Source organism: Carcharodon carcharias, chromosome 20 (assembly GCF_017639515.1).
Source record: "Carcharodon carcharias isolate sCarCar2 chromosome 20, sCarCar2.pri, whole genome shotgun sequence".
NCBI lineage: Eukaryota > Metazoa > Chordata > Chondrichthyes > Lamniformes > Lamnidae > Carcharodon > Carcharodon carcharias.
The window spans coordinates 104,002,454-104,025,140 of NC_054486.1; the positions used below are offsets into that span (position 1 = coordinate 104,002,454).

Consider the following 22,687-nt stretch of genomic DNA (forward strand, 5'->3'; position numbering starts at 1 on the left):
CATATCCACTTTTTAACAGCAACCTATATTTATATAATGCCTTTAACATAGTAAAGGTGCTTCAGAGGAGCAGTGTAAGTATGAGACCGAGTCTCATTAGGAGATATTAGGTCAGACAACCAAAAGCTTAGACAAAGAGGTAGGTTGAAAGAGCGCCTTAAGGAGGAAAGTGAGGTAGAGAGGTATAGGGAGGGTGTTCCAGAGCTTTGGGCCTAGGCAACTGGAAGTACGGCTACCAATGGTGGAGCGATTAAAATTAGAGATGCTCAAGAGGCCAGAATTAGATGAGTGTAGATATACAGAGGGTTGTGGGGCTGGAGGGGATTGCAGAGATAGGGGTGGGGGGGGGGGGGGGGGCGGGGGCGGTCAACGCCATGGAGAAATTTGAAAGCAAGGATAAGATTTTTAAAATCAAGGCATTGCTTGAAGAGAAATAAATGTGGGTCAGAAAGCACAGAGAGGTAATAGGTGAATAGGGTTTGATGCAAGTTAGGACATGGGTTGCAGCATTTTGGTTGACCTTAAAGCTTACAGAGGGCAGAATGTAAGAGAACAGCCAGAAGTGTGTTGGAAATCAAGTCTACAGGTAACAAAGGCATGAATGAGAGTTCCAGCAGCAGATGAGCTAAGACAGGGGTGAAGTTGGGTGATGTTAATGAGGTGGAAACAGGCAGATTTAGTGATGACACCAATACGGGATGGAAACTGATCTGTTTGCAGTATTCCAGCCGTGATCTAACCAGTGTTTTATACAATTCTAGCTCATGTATTGTGTGCCTTGGCTAATAATGGAAAGTATTCTGTCTGCTTTGTTAATCTAACTGACCTGCTACCTTCAGGGATATGTGGATAGGCACTCTAAGATTCCTCTGTTCCTCTACACTTCTCAGTATCCTACCATTCATTGTGTATTTCCTTCCTTTTCTGCTCTTCACAAACGCATTATCCCACATTTCTTGAGAGAAAAATTCCACTTGCCACTTTGTTGCTCACCTGACCAGTCCATTGATATCTAGTAAAAGCTTTCTTCTTCATCATAAACCAATGTTTGTATCATCTTCAAGCTTCTTAATCATGCCCCCTACATTTAAATACAACTCATTGATATATACGACAGAAAACAAGGGATCTAGTATTAAGCTTTTCGGAACCCAATTGGAAACAGCCTTCCAGTCACGAAAACACATCGACTGTTATCCTTTGCTTCCAGCCACTGAGCCAATTTTGGGTCTGACCTTCCCTTGGATCCCATGGGTTTTTACTTTTCTGAACAATTTGCCATGTGGAACCATAGAAAAGTTACAGCACAGAAGGAAGCCATTCAGCCCAACTTGTCCATGCCAGCCCGAGGACACCCAAGTGCCCTTTCTAATCCCACCTTCCTGCACCCGGCCCATAGCCCTGCAGCTTACAGCACTTTAGGTCCAGATCCAGGCACTTCTTAAAAGAGTTAAAAGTTTCTGCCTCTACCACCTTGGGCAGTGAATTCCAGACAGCCACTACCCTCTGCGTAAAAAAGTTCTTCCTCATGTCCCCCATACACCTTCTGCCACTTATCTTGAATCTATGTCTCCTGGTTCTAGAATTCTCCACCAAGAGAAACAATTTTATCATGTCCACTCTATCTATTCCGCTCATAATTTTGTACACGTCAATCAAGTCACCTCTCAGCCTTCTTTGTTCTAAGGAAAATAACCCCAACCTATCCAATCTCTCCTTGTAGCTACACTTTTCTAACCCTGGCAACGTTCTTATAAACCTCCTCTGCACTCTCTCCAGAGCTATTATGTCCTTCCTGTAATGTGGTGACCAGAACTGCACACAATACTCCAGTTGTGGCCTCACCTGTGTTTTATACAATTCCAACATTATATCCTTACTTTTATATTCTATACCTCTGCCAATGAAGGACAGCATTCCATATGCCTTGTCAAAAATGTTGCTAAAATCTATATAGGCTACATAAAATCCACCATTTTCATTAATCCTCATTGTTAATTCCTCAAAAAAATCAGTCAAGTTAGTCAAATATGACCTTCCCCCAACATATAAGATAGAAGATTAATTCTATCTTATTAAATGATGGCTAATATTGTCCCTCAGAAATTTTTCCAATCATCTGCCCACCACCAAGGTTAGGCTGACTGGCTTATAATTATTTGGTCTACCCATTTCTCCCTTTTTAAGCAATAGTACAACATTAAGAGTGCTCCAGTCCTCCAGCACCATGTTTGTAGCCAGGATGAATTGGAAAATGATCAGAGCCTTCACTATTTAATCCCTCGCTTCTCCTGACATCCTGGGATACATTCCATCTGGGTCTGTCGACTAATCGACTTTCAAAGATGCTAAAACCTTTAACATTTCCTCTCTCACTTTGTTTAGCCCATCCAATATTTCATCCTTCTCCTTTGCCACGATGTCTGCCTCATCTCCCTCTTTTGTGACGTACCACACACTTTGGCCCCGATTTTCGTTCCTGAGTTGGATAGCAGGAGTCAGGAAATTTCCCGGCTCGCTGTGCCTGCCTTAGGAGAAAGCTGCCTGAATGGTGGGATCTTTGCACCGGGAGAATGGGCACAAGATGGAGTCAGGCCCGCTGCCATTGGACACAAATCGAAGGCAGCCACAAGGGCAGCCAAGTGCTGAGCTGGGCTGGTTAAAAGGCCTACCTCAGTTCTCTGGGACTTCGTTCCAGTTGTTTTGTTAAATATTAGGCCCTCGAGCCCTAATCCCTCACACCCTTCCCCACTGACTCCCCATGCCCCATTGCAAACTCATGCCAACCTATGAACCTCCCACCTGACCCCAATGGCCTTTCATTCCCTCCAAGCCAACCCATGCTCCCCCACCCACCCTCAATAAGCCCTCATTCCCGCCATGCCAACTTAATGCCCCCTATCAACTCTCACTGACAGAGGCAGGCTGATTTTTTAAAATAATTTTTAAAGGGCTGGGGATTTAAGTAACTGCAGCTCAACAATTCTACGCCTTCATTCACCCTTCAAGAGCACTTACGTCTACTCTAAAAATTCGTTACTCCCACACTGAAGGTTAAGGCCCTTGCCACTACGAAAATGGGGTCTGTTTGAACTCAACACTGAGTTCAAATGGTTCTGCTGAGTTTGGGCTTCCCTTATGTGTGAGTCATGTCCCGCCCCCTTTCCCCTACCCGCCCCAAAAGTGGGATATGTCAGAAATGTGGGCAGGATTTCCGGATCCAGGTCCTGTCTGCCATTTTTTGAAGATCCATGAATTCTCCACGACTCTGCAAAAATCTGAGCCTCTAACTTTTATCAATCCTTCCTAATTTCTTCATTTGTTCAGTCTCAGTTTCCAGTTCTGACACCTGAAGCATTAACCTATCTTTTTTTTGCATATCCTCGCAACCCAGCTATTTTCAGCATTTTCTTTTATTTTAGGTACTGACCTCAACTTAGCTGGCAAGGTGACATAACTTTGGAAAGATTTCCTTTGAGTAAAATCTTTGCAGCAGAAGTTCTTGAGTTAAATTATATTGAAAGTCACATCACTATGAAAGAAAAGCTGTTCCTTCCTTACCCGGTATACCTGAATCCTCCTTGTTGAGTCTCGCAGCTGCTGTTGCAGGGAACTCACTATCTCCTTATACTTGGAGTATCGCTCTTCTATCATCTCTCGGTGACGCTGGGAATCCTGAAAATACAGAATATTTTAGTGACGTGGGGGGAACAAACAAACATCATTAAACTGCAGAAATATCCCAGCCAAAGTACAAAGAGAATTCTGATATGATTTTTAAATTTTATTCAAAATGATGCATGTTAAAACGAGGAAGCACTTTTGAAAATAAGGCGGCTTTGTACCGATGAAGCACTCTCAGTTCAGGCATGATCAGCAGAAGATACAATATGGCACTAAAAATTGAAAATGCTGAAGTGCACAACAGGTCTGTCAGAGACTGAAGAGAAAAAGTGGGCTAAATTTTCCAGTAGAGTCTGTGGCTGAAACTACTGGGAGACTCAATCCTGGCAGCTTGGTGGCCTCCAGAGCTCATCCCCATCGGAGTTTGCAGAGCTGGTGAGAGGGCATCTCACTAGTATGCGACAGGCAGGTGCTTCTCTGGTGCCCGTTTGCCATGCTGTGCGTGAGGGGGGAAAAGGAACAGTCGATCTAATGGTGGTTGCGCCTTCAGCTGTCTCAGCCTTCCTTTCTGGAATCCCCTCTGTGTCTCTCCACCTTCCCATCCTCCTTTAAGTCTGTCTTTGAAACTCCTTTGACCAAGCTTTTGTTCAGCCTCTCAATATCTCTTTCTTTGAATCAGCACTATTATCCTTCTATGAAGCGCCTTGATACATTACTCTATGTTGAAGGTGCTAAAGATTTGATACTCATGCTCAAACTGGAGTGTCAGTACTGGATCATGTACTCAAGTCTCTGGAGTAAGACTTGAACCCACAATCTTCTGACTCAGAGGCAACACTCCTACCCACTGAGGCACAGCCACAGCAATACTCAAAGTGTCAAAGAGTTTCCTCAAGGCTCACGAGGAGAATTCAGGAACAGCAGATAAAGGAACCCCTTTCCTTTCATAGTGATGTGAATTTCTGTATACTTGGTCAAATCTTCTTGAATCTTTCTAGACTGAAATGGTTAGGGAGCATACTAGCAGGTTAAGATTTTGTAATTTATCTGCAAAATGTACACATTGCAGTGTCAGTATTGTTCATGATGGTGTCCAAGAGGAGCCACATCAGTTTTAAATCACTTGACTGTTTTATCTTTAGTGTCATAGAGTCATAGGGGTCTATGGCACAGAAAATATCCCTTCGGCCCATCAAGTCTGCACCGGTCAAACGAGTACCTAATTATTCTAATCCCATTTTCCAGCACTAGGCCCATAGCCTTGTATGCCATGGCATTGCAAGTCACATCCATATACTTCCTAAATGTTATGAGGGTTTCTGCCTCTACCATGCTTTCAGGCAGTGAGTTCCAGATTCCTGCCACCCTCTGGGTGAAAAAATTCTTCCTCACATCCCCTCTAAACCTCCTGCCCCTTACCTTAAATCTATGTCTCCTGGTTATTGATCTCTTCACCAAGGGGAAAGGTTCCTCCCTGACTACCCTATCTATGCCCCCCCATAATTTTATACACCTCAATCAGGTCCCCCTCAATCTCCTCTGGTCCAAGGAAAATAATCCCAGTCTATCCAATCTTTCCTCATAACTAAAACTCTCCAGCCCAGGCAACATCCTGGTAAATTTCCTCTGCACTCTCTCTCAAGTGCAATCACATCCTTCCTATAATGCAGATTCCAGAACTGCACGCAATACTCTAGCTGTGGCCTAAGCAGCATTTTAGACAGTTCCAGCATAACCTCCCTGCTCGTATATTCTATGCCTCGGCTAATAAAGGCAAGTATCCTATATGCCTTCTTAACCACCTTATCTATCTGTCCCGCTCCTTCAAGATCCCTCTGATCCTAGTATTTCCCAGGGTCCTACCATTCACCGTGTATCCCCGTGCCTTGTTTGTCTTGCCCAAGTGTATCACCTCACACTTATTCAGATTAAATTCCATTTGCCACTGATCAGCCCATCTGACCAGCCCGTTTATATCCTCCTGTAATCTAAGGTTATCTTCCTCACTATTTACCACCCCACCTATTTTCATGTCATCCGCAAACTTACTGTTCAACTCTCCTACATTCAAGTCTAAATCATTTATATATACTACAAACAGCAATGGACCCAACACCGATCCCTGTGAAATTCCAATGGACACAGGGATCCAGTCACAAAAACACCCCACGACCATCACCTTCTGCTTCCTGCCACTCAGCCAATTCTGGATCCAATATGTCAAATTGCCTTGGATCCAGAATTGGGCTCTTACCTTTGTTATCAGTCTCCCATGCAGGGCCTTATCAAAAGCCTTGCTGACGTCCAAGTAGACTACGTCAAATGCACTGCCCTCATCTACACACCTGGTCACCTCTTCGAAAGATTCAATCAAATTGGTGAGACATGGCCTCCCCTTAACAAAACCATGCGGGCTGTCCTTGATTAGCCCTGCCTCTCCAAGTGTATATTAATTCAGTCTCTCAGAATTGCTTCCAATAATTTCCCCACCACTGAGGTTAGACTGATTGGCCTGTAGTTCCCTGGTTTATCCCTCCCTCCCTTCTTGAGTAACGGTATCACATTGGCTGTTCTCCAGTCCTCTGACACCTCTATTGTGGCCAGAGAGGTATTGAAAATTATTGCCAGCGCCCCTGCTATCTCCTCCCTTGCCTCACGCAATAGCCTGGGATGCATTCCATCTGGGCCTGGAGATTTATCTACTTTTAAGCCTGCCAGACCACTTAGAACTTCCTCCCTTTCTATGCTAATTTCTTTAATTATATCACAGTCCTTCTGCTTGATTTCCATACCCATGTCGCCCCTCTCACTTGTGATCACCGATACAAAGCATTCATTTAGAACCCTATCTACATCTTCCGGCTCCACACACAAATTATCACTATGGTCCTTAATGGGCCCTACTCTTTCCCTAGTTATCCTCTTACTCTTAATGTACTTGTAAAATAACTTTGGATTTTCCTTTATTTTACCTGCCAATGTTTTTTCATGCCCCCTTTTTGCTCTCCTAATTTCCTTTTTAAGTTCCCCCTTACACATTCTATACTCCACTAAGGCTTCCACTGTGTTGAGCCCTCGGGAGCTGCCATAAGCCTCCCTTTTTCTCGTTATCCAATCCTGTATATCCCTCGACATCCAGGGTTCCCTGGATTTGTTGGTCCCACCCTTTATCTTTACTGGAATATGTTGGCCCTGTACTCTCTTTATTTCCTTCTAGAATGAGTCCCACTGCTCTGACGCAGATTTACCTAAAAGTATCTGCTCCCAGTCCACTCTGACCAAATCATATCTGATCTTATTAAAATCACCCCTCCCCCAAGTTAGAACTCTGATTTCTGGCCCATCCTTGTCCTTTTCCATAACAACCTTGAATCTAATGGAGTTATGATCACTATCTGCAAAATCCTCCCCCACTGATACCTCTACCAATTGCTCGGCTTCATTCCCTAAAATTAAGTCCGGGGCCTTCTACATACTGGCTTAAAAAGCTCTCCTGGATGCATTTTAAGAATTCTACTCCCTCTATACCTATCAGACTATGACTAACCCAGTTAATATTAGGAAATTTGAAATCCCCACTATTACTGCCCTATTATTTTTACACTTCTCTGAAATTTGCCTACATATCTGCTCTTCTATCTCTCTGACTGTTTGGGGGCCGACAGTACACTCCCAGCAACGTGATTGCTCCTAATTATTTTTCAGTTCTACCCATATGGCTTCATTTGAGGAGCTTCTAAGATTTCATAACTCCTTACTGCTATAATTGATTCCTTGATCAATATTGCGATACCCCCTACTCTTTTACCTCCTTCCCTGTACTGCCTGAAGACCCTATATCCTGGAACATTGAGCTCCCAATCCTGCCCCTCTCTCAACCATGTCTCTGTGACAGCAATGACATCATACTTCCATGTGTTAATTTGTGCCCTCAGCTCATCTGCCTTATTCGCCAGACTCCTTGCATTAAAATAAATACCATCCAACCTTGCCGAATTCCCTTGTGTCTTAACTGGCCTATAATTTCTATGCCTTCCAGACTCACTTGCTCTCTCCTCTAATTTTGGCTGTGCATCTCCCCCTGCTGAACCTCCTCTCAGGGTCCCACCCACCTGCCAAGTTAGTTTAAACTCTTCCCAACAGCACTAGCAAACCTCCCCGCAAGGATGTTGTACAGGTCCCACTGCCCCCAGAAACGGTCCCAATGTCCCGGAAATCTAAAGCTCTCCCTCCTGCACCATCTCTCCAGCCATGCATTCATCTGGGCTAACCTCCTATTTCTATATTTATTAACACGTGGCACCGGAAGTAATCCAGAGATTACTACCTTTGAAGTCCTGTTTTTTCACCTGCTTCCTAGCTCCCTAAATTCTGCTTGCAGGATCTCATCCCTCTTTCTACTTATGCTGTTTGCACGGGCTGACTTTTCTATGGTGTCTTTTAAATCATGTGCCATTTAACCTTTGTGCTTCCCTGCTGAAGCTATGGAGAACAGCACCCAGGCATCACTGGCCTAAAAACTGAGCAGGCACTATTTTCACATGAAATCAAAACAGTCTATCATCTGTGTGACATTTTAGGAGCTATGATCACCATTAAACTGATGTGGTTCAACAAGAATATTGAGAACAGAAATATATACATTCATAACAATAAGTTAGTCTAGCAGAAGATTATAGCGAGACCTGCCCTGTGGGTCCTATTTAATCTTCATGTCGTACAACATACTGCAATAAATTTCCTTCTTCTCGTTTCATACAATTTCTCTTGGGCGCTTTTGTTCTCCCAGTTCCTTCCTTCTACATCTTGCCTCACTGCTTCTCTAATCTAATAGATGATGATCTATGGATCCTTGAGCAGCTTACAATCTCAGATGCTTCGAACAACCACAACTACCTTAGTACCACACCAACAGATCTACTGAGAGTCCAGTTACTACAATGCTTCATGCATAAGTTTGATGAGACGCAAAATCAAGGCCCCCACCTGCCTAGTCTTGTGGAAGCAAGGAACCTGCGGCACTACTTGAAGGCCAACATTCCTGGCCAAAATTCAAACCAAAACAAATTATCTGAACATTCATCTCCCTGCTGCTTTTGGGACCTGGCTGGCACATTTGCCTACAAAAGGACATAGGAACAGGAGTAGGCCATTCAGTTCTTCAAACCTATTCTGCCATTCAATAGATAATGGCTGATCTTAATCCATATATACACCTTAATTCCATAACCTTTAATACGCTTAACCTAACAAATATCCTAGCCTCAACAGCTTTCTTGTGAGGTGGGGATAAGTAGCGCTCCAGATTTCCATGAACTTTTGTGTGAAGAAGTGCTTCCTGACAACACCCTACAATGGCCTAGTTCTAATATTAACTACACTTAAAAAAGCATATTCATTGGCTGGTATTCTCTGCATTCAGCCAGGCCACTTGGCTCCAAGCCTCATGAGTGTCTTCGACCAAACATGAACCGAAGAGCTGAATTCCACATGCGAGAGTGAATATCCTTGACATCAAGGCAGCATTTGACCACATGAAGCATTAAGGAGCTGGCTTTTCCATCAGGCATTGGGGAAATCTAGAATTAGGGAGCAGAGTTTCAGAATAACTGTGACCCATTTAAGATGGAGATAAGGAGGAATTTCTTGTCTTAGAAAAGAGAATCATGACTCTTTGGAATTCTCTATCCCAGAGAACTGTGGAGGTTGAGTCATTCAATATATTCAAGGCTACGTTAGACAGATTTTTGATCGATAGGGGGCGAAAGGGTTATGGGGAACAGACAGGGAAGTCGAGTTGAGGCCAATATCACACCAGCCGTGATCTTACTGAGTGGTGGAACAAGCTCAGGGGGTGAGGGGCAGGAGGATGAATGGCCACTCCTATTTCTTATGTTCCTACATCGGGCCCATGTGGGAGGTCCAAGCCTGCCCTGTGGTGCAACCTTCTGGGAGATAGCTTCCTAATTGGCTGCCTCCCCACTCGCCTTCCCACTGAGGGTATCAGGTGGGGCTCCTGATGCTGCAGGCCCAATCAAATGGCCTGCAGTGATGTCAGGCCAGCAGCACCACTGGAAGAACCACCATCAGCTGCATGTATCGAAGCTATAAATTAAAATGCCTGAAGCTGGCATGGCCATCAGGTTGGGGAAACCACTCTGCAGGCCTTTTCACAGTCAGGACTGTCAGTCCTGTCATTGGGTCATGGAGCTTCTAGTCCACTGTTGGGAGGCGGCCTCACCTGAGCTGGCAGCCTGAGTTCACACACAATAGCAGCTGCCCCAAGGCCATTAAAATACCGGCACCGGTGCAAAATGGCCTCTAATTAGGAAGTGTCCCCCAGGGATGGGAACGTGTCAGGGAGCAGTCCACACTAGGAGCCTCCCTGTTTTCCTGGTGCACTTCCTGCCTCCAATCCTTTCTCCAAGGGGCTGGGAAAATTAAGCCCAAGGAGCCCTAGTAAAACTGAAGCCAGTGGGAATAAGGCGAGTGGGGGGAGTGGTGGAAATCTGACCACTGGTTGGAATCACATCAAGCACAAAGGAAGACGGTTTTTTGTCTGTTTTATATCAGAGTCCCAGGACAGCACTGCAGGAGTTCTTCAGGTTAGTGTCCAAGGACCAACCATCTTCAGTTGCTTTAACAATTATGTGTTTCAAATATAGTTTGGATAGTGGGGATTGTTGCTGATTGCACAGAGTTCAGTTCCATTTGCAACTCCTCAGACACTGAAGCAGTCTGCACCTGCATGCCAGAAGACATTCAGGTATGGGATGATAGGTTGCAAGTAACATTCATGCCACATAAGTGGCAGACAATGACCATATCCAACAAGAGAGAATTTAACAATCTCCACTTGACATTCAACTGTATTATGGTTAGTGAATTCCCCACCATCAACATCCTTGGGGTTACCACTCACCAAATACTTAACTGGGCCACAGCTACAAGGGCAGGTCAGAGGCTGGGGATTCTGCAGTGAATATCCCACCTCTTGACTCCATCTACCGGTCCACTATCTACAAGATAAAAATCAGGACTCCAATAGAAAACTCCTCACTTGCCTGAGTAAGGCACAACAACACGCAAGATGCTCAAAACCACTCAGGACAAATCAGCCCAAGCGTTCAGCACCCCATCCACCACTTTAAGCCTTCACTCCCTCCACCACCGTCGCACAGTTACAGCAGTATATACCATCTACAAGGTGCACTGCAGCAACTCACCAAGGCTCCTTTGACAGTACATTCCAACTATGAAATCGCTACCACCAACAAGGGCAGCAGATGCATGGGGAGCCCACCACCTGCAAGTTCCCCTCCAAGTCACACACCATCCTGACTGGGAAATATATCGCCGTTTTTTCACTATCACCAGGTCAAAAAACTTGAAACTCCCTTGCTAACAGCACTGTGGGCATACCTACGTCTCATGGATTGTTGCAGTTCAAGAAGTTGGGTCATCACCTGCCCAAGGGAAATTAGGGATGGGCAATAAATACTGGGCATGCAAGTCACAACCATCCTATTTTAAATATCCTATTCAACATCTCCAAGTGCTGATTTATGAAAGGAGAAACCAGCCACAAAGAGCAAAAATGAAAGCTCCCAAAAGCCAATACTTTTCCATAGATTTTAGCTTGGGAAAGAATATCTAGCCTTCTTCTAGGTTCCAAGTTCAAGTCCCACTCTAGGGCTTGAGCACAAAAATCAAGGCTGATAATCCAGTGCAGTAGTGAGGGAGCATTGCACTGTCAGGGGTGCCACCTTTCAGATGAGACATTAAACTGAGGCCCCTTCTGTCAGCTTGGGTTCATGTAAGAGATCCCATGGCAGTATTTCGAAGAAGAGCAGGGGAGTTATCCCCAGTGTCCTGGCCAATGTTTAGCCATCAATCAACATCACAAAAAAAACAGATTAACTTGTCATTATCACATTGCTGTTTGTGGGGGATACTGCAGTTCCTATTTTACAACAGTGACTACACTTCAAAAAGTATTTCTTTCTTTCTGTCTGCCTTTCTTATGGTCATCTTTGTTTAAATGCTTTAATCATGGTTAAGGCCAAATAGTTAATTAGGATAACCCAAACTGATTCTAAGATTAAACTGCAGCTGCTACTTTGATTGATTCCTGAATCTTATCTGTAATATGATCCATCATCTGACTGTGCAAACCATCTTGCCTCTTAACGAGCATTAATGCATTGTGAAGCGGTGACAGCCATTTTTCCTTCCATTATAACTGCTTCCTCCAGTCAATAATCAGTGTTTACGGCAGGCTTTGGATTTCTTTTCAATTCACAAATAAGACAAACCCCAGAATACTACTTCAATGTAAATCGATAAATTAAATTTCAATAGATCCAGCAGCACTGAAACAATTTATTTTAGTTCTTTTGATGTTGATAAATAAAATTGGTGTGCGTGGAGATGAGTGTTATCAGTCAATGTCAAAGCAGGAAACTTTAGCCTTTCAATTACATGACAAATCTCAATAATCTTATAAGTAATGTGCAAAATGTTTTCTAGTGGAAAGAAGAGCAATTGAGATGGTCTAAAATTGGTGCCAGAAAACTTCAATGCAAACTACATTATTTTATCTGTTGGGCATGTACAATTCTGTAGAAGTAGATATAACTTAACAGATTTTGAAATTGTGTTGCTGACAAAAAAATTCTATGAATTTATGAGCAATTTAGAACAAGTAGCTACACATCAAATTATACAGGGTGATGAACCACAGCATAACTGCACACCACTGTGCAGGCTGTGATGTCTGCTTGAACACCAATATGGTACACCAGATGGGGGAAAGAATGTGAATTTTCATTTCTTCATACAGGGAGTCACCGTTGGGAGGGAGTACAGAGCATGTCCCCACAAAACGAGAGAGAAAATCAGGGCAAAACATGACACAACTTCAGCACACATACCCACACAAGTGGCTGATTAAAGAGAAGCATTAACAGAGGCCTGAGAGCAGGGAATCTGCCTAACCCCTTGACTGGGAATGGTGCAAGGAAACCTGGAAAAGCAACTTTTTGTTTTGAAAGGGTGAACACAAGTCTACAATTATACAGAGCAAATTGGGATGTAGGGCCCTTGCCTGCAGTATGTTACTGAGCTGGAAGCTCCAGGCTGCTGTATTAAAATGGAGTTCAGTCAAGGTGCAAAATCATAGTTAACAACAGGAGGACTATTTCAATGTATATCTCAAGTATTTCCATCAGAAGGCCCATGTCTACTGAGTCTGAGGATATGATGCTTTGCTTTTCTACAGTGAAGTCACACTGCTGCAACCTGCCATGCCCTTTCATGCATAATAATTCATTGGGTCTCTCACAGAGTATCTTGGCATCCCACTATTACAGATACTTACCTTGCTGTCATTCTACCCATCAATTGTTTTCCTTCTCATAGCTTGAATGGGCAATGGAATGGCTTATAATATCCCTTTTCTCCCTAAATATCCTGATTTGTACTTGCTTTCGCTTCACCAATCCCTGTGCAAAATATCAGAGTAGATCATTCAGTCCTTCTTCCACCATACAGAACAAAACTTCACAAAACAGAACAAACCAGGGCAGAAGGGGCACAGTAGTCAACAGAGTGCTGGTGAATGTCACTAAATGGCCATTTCTTATCAACAGTGTTTTTATGTCCTCATAAATTCTAAAATCTTTACACTAGCTTCTCCCGTCTCATGATGAAAACATCTTGCTTCTGTGTCCAGGGCAATTTAGACTGACCCAAGCTCAAAATGTAACTGATTTCTCCTCAAACCACAGGGATCAAAGAAATCACTAGTTAACAAACAAAGGCATACAAATGCTAAAACAAGACTTCGCATGATCCAACAAGTAATACACTAAATGACTAAACATGACCCTGCCTTTTAAATGGTCTCCAATCTCCAATGTAGTAGAACTGCCCTTGTTTGGTTCCACCTATCAGCCACCCTATCTTAGTCAAAGCATCACTAGAAGTGTCTTCTCTTCTCATACAGTAACTTCTGGAGTTCCCCAAGGATCCTTTTCTGGCCACTTCTTCTTCCTCACCTACATGCTGCCCCACTGGCAACATCATCCACAGGCATGGGGTCAGGTTCCATATTTAAGTTACTGACATTCAGCTTTATTTCTCCACCAACTCACTTGACGCCTCCGTTGCCTTTGTGTTGTCAAAATACCTGTCCAGTCTTCCAGAGCCACGACTGTCAAACTGAAGCCTTTGCCTTCGGAACTTGCTATTGCCATTCATACCTTTGCCACCGACTGCACCTCCAACCTGTCAACCACCTCAGGTTGAACCAGCCTATTCACAACCTCCGTGCTGCTGAGTTGCGCTTCCAGTCCCAGTCCCTCAATCTGACAGTGCGGCACTTAAATAGAGACACTTGGGGCCAGGTTTCCATTTTCCGATGGCAGTGTGAATCGGGTCATATAACATTAAACTTAGGTTTTTTTGATGGAAAAACAATTTTCCTCTGCCTCCCTGACACCATACTATTTTCATGTGGCCTTCAGAAGGTCTTGGGTGTAAAACAAATACGCAGTATTCTGAGGTCAGGGTTCCTATTTTGAGGACCGCAGGAAAATTGCATTTCCTCTATTTTCATGTGATGGTGTGGGTTTTGTAAGCCCTGAAAACAAACCGTACCTCCTTGCAGGGTTTGTGACACTGTGAGGAAGCCTGCTGAGGAGTGGGGAACATTCTGAAAAATAAGTATAAAATATTGTGACATATTCAGATGTCACTATTAGATGCTGTGTTGTAATGGAGATGTGTTTTTAACAGCGATTCATCACAGGAATCTAGCCTAAAGGTAAGTTGACCCTTCCGCTGACCACCATTATGTAAGTATTTTCCTGCATTGCAGTAATTTTTCCATTGAAGAAAGTACCGTAATGTAAAAAAAATGCCCTGTCAGCCTCTGCTGTCATGTTTTGTGCTGTTATTTAACTCAACTGACAGCTCTGGCTGTGAGAAAAAGACATGCTTTTCTAAGTTGAAAAAGATCTCTGCAGTTGCTCCTTTCCATTGACAGGCATTACACTTTGAAATGGAAATTCTGTTCTTTCAGTTTAAGGCAATGTCGCTGGAAGCTTCTGTTATGACAGCTGTAACCCTTACGAATGCTTGGCTGGGTTTCTAAAGCTAATAATGGCTTCAGCTGAGCAGGTGGTCTATTGATCCAAGTAGTACTGCAACATTTAAGAAGCTGTGATAACAGAATATGCCTTTGATGTAGTTTCTTTTTTGTTTATAATCCTCATAGTACCTTAAAGGATTACTTTTTTTTGCGCTAGGGTAGTTTTTTTTCTTTCCAGGATCAATGATGGTGCATTTGAATTCATTTGAGTTTTGAATTCATTGCATTTGAGTTTTATTAAGGCTGTTACAGGTTTAAATTTTTTCCAATGATTTTAAAATAATTTCCATTGCTACTGGATGACATCCAAGGGCTGTACATAGTGCATGCTGGTGAGTGGCTATGGAGAATGTATGAGAGGCATGGAGCTGGCATGGGGAATCTGAGGGAGCATGGGAGTACATGGGGATTGAGGGGTTTGGGCAGCCTGAGAGGGAATGGAGTTGTATAGTTGTGGGGAGGTTTGGGAGCCTTTAAGTGATGTTGGGAGCTGGGCTGCTTTGCTAGAGAATCAAGGTAGATCTACTAATCGGCCTGCCTCCACACACAAACTCCTCACAAGCCTCATCATGGCTTTCAAAGTGAACGTGACCCCGGTGTGAAAAGACAAAAATCCCAAGCATAGTCACACATAGGTCGGGTGTGCATTTTGGAAGGCGAAAAAGTGCGCAAGGTCAGGTTGTCCTGAGCCCACAGGAAAATCCTGCTCTTAGCCTCTAAGTGTTGTGCTTTCCCTTTTATTGTGTGTCTGTGGCAGAGACAACAAGAAGATATCCACATGATTCACGTTTCTGACATCTGCTCTCGAGACCCACTGAATGTTGAATCCCAGGGGCTGGGGTGGCGGATCCGATCGCCGCCTGTGATCAGGTCCGTGCTGCCATTTTACGTGGGCAGGCCAATTAAGGCCTGCCCAGCACAATGCGCAACTCCCTAGGATACCGGGGGTGCACTCTCTGCCGGGTCCAACGGCGACCCGGCAGCCTGTTTATATGAAGCACTGGCAGCCTTTGCAAGACTGCTCACAATGGCAAGTGAAAGGGCTCACCAGAGGGCTTTTGGTAAGCAGGCCAGTCCAGAGAATAGGCCAGCGGAGCAGGCCAGGCCGGAGGGTAGGGAGGGGGGGGGCCATTTTTCAGACGACTGCCTTGTTGCCCTCCTTGAGGAGATGGCAGCATGGCAGGAGGTGCTGGTTCCCCAGGATGGGAGGGGGAGGCCCCCTCACATGACGAAACGTGCCTGGGAGGAGGTGGCAAGCTCCCGTGATGTGGTGCGCACACCCAAATCCAGTATCGCATGCACTTCAATGACTTGCTGCGCTCTGGCAGGGTGAGTACCATGTTGGCATTGTTCATTTAATCCAGCAGGTCAGCTTACCCCCCTGCTGCACCCCCAAGTCTGAGTGTAGTGACTGCATTGAATCATTGACGGCATTTGTCCTTTGCTGGATGGACAAGCAGATACTGCCCATGCTGAGGTCAGCCTGAGAGGGTGATGAAGAGATGTGATTTGTCTCCGCAGCATGTATTACACTAAGTTCCACATGATTAATTTGGGGGCACCCTGGAGGAGCTGCATCTAAGCATTGTGCTGGAACTCCAGGACACATCCAAGTCAGGGTGATGACGTGCTGGGAGGGGAGCTTCAAGGTGGCGTGGCAATGAACCATCTGCTGCGCTCCACGTGCTTGCGCCTCCTTGCTTGTGGTGCCTAACGTGATGTAGGTAGCATGTGTCCAAGGAGGGGGTGGGACAGGGGGACAGGCCTAGCATCTGTGTGTGTTCGGCAGCAGTGGGGTGGAAGTGGCACCGGAACCCTGCAATGTCCCACTCTGGTTGGGGTAGGCCGTGCACAAAGAGAGTCCATGTGCAATTTGCACTAATCAATGCTCATCTCTCATTTTCAGGAGAAGAATGCTCGTAACGCAGCAAAGCGCGTGAGGACTGCGGTGGCCAGGCGCAGATCGCCATTCTTAGCCACTTCAAGCAGAAGGCCCTGGATCTGGACAGGCGCCTTGCGCCCAGATCCACTGATGTCGGTGAGGCTGGGGTGCCACAGCCAGGTATTTATGCCCAACAGTGAGGTCAGCATTATTCTCCCAACAGCCATTGCACTGCTGAATGTTAATTGATTTAATTTTGCAACATGGCTTGACCATTGGTTATGGAAAGATAAGCACATAATGATCCAGGGGACGAGGATGCACTTTGACACTGTCTCCACATTAACTGATCCATTGTCCTTGTTCTTCCTTCCAGCATCATTGGAGCAGGGCTGGGAGGAGGAGCAGCAGAGGCCCCCTCTCATACCCGAAGGGCCTGAGGTCTCGCCAGTGTCACACCATTTCTGCGAGGCAGGCACCAACGCAGGTACTAGCACCTTGGTGGGAATTCGAACATCGGCTCATGTCCCGGGGCACAGCGGTGAGAGCACTTCACAGTTGCTGGAGGAGTTGGTGGAGACAGAGAGTGCCCAAGGCACCAGCAGTCAGAGGACTGCAGGGAACCAGGCACGTGCTCATTCGGTGCCCGATGATGTGCCTCTGGAGTCATCCGCCATGCAGCAGGTGCAGGAAATGTGACCGGGTGTGTGGGAGCATCTGGGGGAGATACATGAGGCTATGCTTGGCTTGGTGTCTGTGGTCAAGGCAGATGATCGTCGAATCAATGAGCCACATGTCCGAGCGCCATGCATCCTCCAAGGAGAGAGTGGAGACTCTCATGGAGAGGCTCCTCCAGGAGACCCATCAGGGCTTGCTGGGGAAGTGGTTTGACCAGCAAGCCCTCCCATTGGCATTGGCCTCAGCTGGTCAGTGCCATTGTGGGAGATGGTCTGGGCACCAAGTTTTCCAGCTCAGTGCCCATCCATCCACTGTGAGCAAGGAGGTCCGAAGTGACCTCACATTGGTGCAGCAGCTGCCTGGCATCTCTGCGGGCACCTCTCAGGGTGCTCTGGATGAGGGCAGCAGCTCCTCCACCCTTCTCCCAGTGACTGTAGTATCCAGTGAGGCTGCGGCGGCTGGGGAGATGCCAGCCGTAGAATTGGCAACTCCCTCCCAAGCAGGGCCAGCACAGGCTCCGCAGGCCAGAGGACAGCCGCCAAGGTCATCGAGGACAGCAGAGTCAGCAGGCTGTCTCAGACACCACTCCCAGCGATGGGGCAGCACCAAGATGTAGCACCTGGAAACGAAAACATAAGGCATCTTAGGCACACCACGAGTTTTTCACTGGTGCTTTTGTGTTGGCCCGAGATGAGGTCCTTATGATTTGTTTTGATTTGTAACGCTATTGTCTTTTTTTGGAATAAGTTGGTCTGCTTGACGTATTAAATTCAGGCATGTCACCATGGCTAAGGGGTGCCTCTTTTCTTCTGCATGTGTATGGTTTCCAAAACTGTAATGAGTGTTTTGTTGGACATTCAGCTTTATTAACAAGGCCCTTAGTGACTGTTCCTAACCTGGCAGGTTTTGCACTTAGGTGTCGAGTGTCAAGCCTACAGCCCAGGCTCATCCTAGTGGTCTATCTATGGCATGCTTGCTGAAGGTTTGTTGGGTTAGAGCCTCTCAGGTATCCCTGCCTCCCTGGAGTATGCCTGGGTCAACGTCTAGCCCCTCAGCATTTCCCTGTACGTGCTCTTCTTCGGACTCACTGCTGGGCTCATCGTGTGCAGCTGAAGCTACTGCGTCGACAACTTCATCGTCCACTACATCCCCCTTTCCAGCGCAAGATTGTGGAGAGCACAAAATGCAACTACTATCACTGAAACACGATGTGGGGGATACTGGAGTGCGCACCCTGAGTGGTCCAGGCATTGGAAGTGCATCTTGAGAAGACTGATGGTTCTCTCCACCACAGCCCTTGTGCAGGCGTGGCTCCTAATGTATCTATTGTGCTCAGCCTCTGTTCTTGGATGGCGGAGAGGTGTCATGAGGCACCCAGCAGTCATCCATCAAGCCGGGCTGGAGCACTGAAGAGCCCCGGCACCTGAGTGTGTCTGAGGATGTAGGCATCATGGGAGGTGCCTGGGTACCTTGCACAGACTTGTAGAATCAGCATCCTGTGATCACACACTATCTGCACGTTCATGGAGTGGAAGCCCTTCCTGTTGATGAAGGCACTGGGCTCACCTGCTGGCACCTTGATGGCCACATGTGTACAGTCTAAAGCACCCTGGACACGGGGAAGCCAGCAATGGCCGCGAAGCCCCTGGCTCGCTGTGTCTGGCTTGCCTGGTCCCAATGGTAGTGGATGAAGGTCAATGCACGCCTGAACAGAGCGTCTGTAACCTGCTTGACATAAGTGTGGACAACTGATTGGGAGACACCGCAAAGATCACCCACCGACCCCTGGAAGGATCCAGAGGCATAGAAGCTGAGGGCAGCTGTGACCTTTAGAGCCATTGGCCTGGGGATGGGGCGTCCACCCACACAGTTAGCAGAGATCTCAGGCACTATCATCTGACAGATATAGTTGCCTGTCTCCCTTGAGAGATGGAGCTTCCTTCGGCACTACATCTCAAGCATATTGAGGTAGCTGCTTCGCTGCCTGTATACCCTGCAGGCAGGATAGTGGCATCTTCTGCGGCCCCTTCCACCCTGGACTACCTCTTGGCCCTGCGCCCCTTATGCCTGCGCCTGTCCTCCCAAAGGTGGCTCCCCTGGAGGCTGAATGTGCACTCCTGGCCTCCTCCCCCTTCTAGCCCTCCCTTCCTCCTCGGAGGAGCTGCCTCCAGTGGAGAGTTCAGCTCCCATTCCCAGGCTAAGGGAAGGCTTTCATAAAGCTGCAGGCCCAGAAAAGGTTACTCACTGCAGAGTGCTGAACTGAAGGTTAAGTGTCCAGAAAAAGCAGCTGGTAAGCGTTTTGAAGTAGTACAGATCACACAGGCAAGTTTCAAAAACTTTCAGAACTAAAAACTTGACTGTGCACAGTCACGACCCCACTGAGCTCTCTTATCCCACCCATGGATGAGGTTAATAAAAATGTGTCCTACCCGCCTGCCCATTGCGCCTGTGCGCTGACCTGAAGATTGCATGGGCACTGAAAAATCGTCGCCGTGGATTGGCGAGTCGCCCATTAATTAATGGTGGGCACGTGTCGGACATCATCGCGTGCCCGCCTAGTGCAATATTGCGATGGTGCGCGGTGACTTTGGGACGCTCGCCCAACATGACCGTGCGTCATTTTACGCGTGGACGTGCGGGGCCTGCCCCCACTCGCAGATGGGAAAATTCTGCCCCCAGGTGTCAAAGAGGCACAGATTTTGCCTCCTTTACAATGACAGAAGTATTATGCATTCACCACTAACAATGCACCATCAATATAAGAGTGCCTTCTAACACTGAGTTACATTCCACTGAGCTCCCTCATTCACGACTCCTTCTCCAAAGTATATGAAAAAATGGGTCTCCCACTAAATTCCCTGAAAACTAAGGTCCTCTTTCAATCAGTTCCCACAGCACAACACCTTCCACTGCCAATTAACATCAGCAGTAAGATCCTAGGAAATGCGGACCATTTTCCATACCTTGGGAGCCCCCTTTCAACAGTGCCAGCTCAGCCTTCATCCAACTGAGGAAAAGAGTATTTGAAGACTAGGATCTCAAACCCAAGACTGAGGTCATGGTTTACCAGGTTCCCATATGCTTCGGAGAGTCAGACGACCTCAAAGCAATGGAGAAGTACCACCAACAATGCTGTCCTTGAAATCTGGTGGCAAGAAAGGCGGCCCTACAGTAACATCCTCTTACAGCCATATACAGCTCGTATGCCTGACACCAGACTCCGTAAGCAACTGCTTTACTCGGAACTCAGTTGCGCCAGGAGACTCCCAGCAGGACAGCGGAAACCCTTTAGGGATGTCCTCAAAGCATCCCTGAAGAGGTCAAACACACCTGCCAACTCATCTGAATCCTCGGCTTGTGGCCAGCCAAAATAGAGAAGTCTCATTCAGGAAGGTACCAAACACATTGAGAGACTTCGTTGGGAACATGCAGGGGTGAAGTTGGGACATTGAATGGAGTGCACAAACCTCCGAACAATTCATCTACAAACCCTTCAAGCACCACCTGCCCCACATGTGGCAGAGTCTGCAGATCATGCATTAGACACATTCCAAGTAGAGCAGTCATTTCAGAACCCAATGAATCAGAGTGAAAGCAAGTCCTGTCTCATAAAAGTAACGACAGTTGTAACCTTTTCCATTTTAAACAGCACTAAACTGTTACTAGTCCATTAGTAGGGCAAAGCGCACTGCCTACATTTATTTTGCTGCATTACAGGGAATCTGATGACCGAGATTTATCTTGGTTATATTTTTGGTCGCTGCAATTCTTCGCTTAAAATAAAAACTGTTTTGTTTGAACACTTTGCTGGTGGTATCTTGCACTTGATATTAAATGCGTCATTCAATGGCAAACAGCAGTAACTTTGTGTACCGTATAATAGATCCCAAAACTTCTACTGAGCAACTATTATACCAGTAGTGGAATAAATGGATGCGTGCGTACAGAAATTATAATAGCAATTCCCCCAATGACATCAATGAAAAGACTGACCTTTAAAACTTCCTGAAGCAATGGAAACATCCATCAACAGTTACGGATGGCAATTGTCCATCTTGCCGAATTTAAGTGTCAGCTTGACATTTGAGAAAACCAAATAGTTAGAGAGTCAGTCATTCTGCAATCCATTCCCCTGTTAAGCCTGTTAGTTTTGGACATGATGAGCTTCCCCCTGCACTCACACTTTTTCAGTTTTACTGTATTCTCTGCTCCCTTCCCCATCTCACTCCTCTACCAAAGCACCAATCTCCCCAATAAATTTGAAGTTGGAGGGAATGCAATGTGTTGCCTGAACTGCATTTAAAGGGAGAAAAACTGACACAAAAACTAATATTTCATTCAATAAAAAATTAGGCAGGATTGCTCCTTTCAGAATTTTCTTCTTCTTGAGTTCTCCACCCGAAGGCAGGTCCAGTCCACAGTGCCATGACCTCCACCACAGGATAGGGCCAGGAGATGGGTCCCAAATTCATCCCAGCTGAACAGGAAACAAACCCCGTACAGTCGGCACAAATCTGATCTGTACTTGTCCCCACCAGGAGTCTGAGTTGCTGTGGCAACTTACACTTTTCCATCTATATTGTAGTCTGGAGCTATGAATAGTGATAATAGAGGCTCCAATTTCTTTCCATCACATGGCTGACCAGGAATCTCTCCCACTCTTACTGTCTGCCAATGGCATGTATTGGAAGGATTTACAAGTTGATACTCAAATTGTTTGGCTGCACTGTGAACGCATTTTCCTTGGCATCAAGTCCTGGTGTGGATCTTGACCCCGGAGCTTCTGGCTCAGAGGCAAGGACGCTGTGCCACAAGACCTCCTGTTTAAGCATTTAGCATTTCCAAAGAAAATTTCCTTTTTTTGATGCAGCCTTTAAAAATTGCAAATATTTGCACTTTATAAGAATCCATTTCCCCTCCCTAAATTGCATTTTATTATGAGGGCTAATATTGTAATGGTAGTCATACAGCATACAGATTAGACAGGGTCACATTTATCACTGTTCTGTTGGATGTTGAGATTCGAGAGGCCACCACAACTACTTTAGTTGGGTACAAAACTGATTGGCCCAGTTTAGGCACAAGGTGGAAACTTGTGGATTTAATCCCTGGGGAAATAGTGACACCATTTCCAGATGGGCAACCCAACCATCCGAGTAGCAGGCCTTCTGGGTGATTTTTCCGGGCCCAGCCAATTAACAGGCCACCTCCCGGGTAATTGGGATGAAGATCAGAAGCCTTAATGATGACTGAGTATCCAAAGGGAGACTAGTCACATTTACAGTGAGGTCACTGTGCATTGTGGGTTGTTTATTTGGAGGCACAACGAGGTATTGTGGCTCAGTATGTAG

General features: G+C 46.0%; 1 protein-coding gene across 4 annotated transcripts in view; it reads right to left on the minus strand.

Annotated features, from left to right (window-relative positions):
- LOC121292823 (centrosomal protein of 128 kDa-like) overlaps positions 1-22,687 on the minus strand; it is a 327,101-nt gene that overhangs the window by 13,725 nt on the left and 290,689 nt on the right. For all 4 annotated transcript variants that reach the window (XR_005946333.1, XM_041215267.1, XM_041215266.1 and 1 more), the window contains one exon: positions 3,562-3,675. Coding sequence is in view for 3 of the 4 variants with exons in the window: in XM_041215267.1 (XP_041071201.1) it covers positions 3,562-3,675 (114 nt within the window). In the remaining variant the exon portion in view is untranslated. The remainder of the gene's footprint in view (positions 1-3,561; positions 3,676-22,687) is intronic.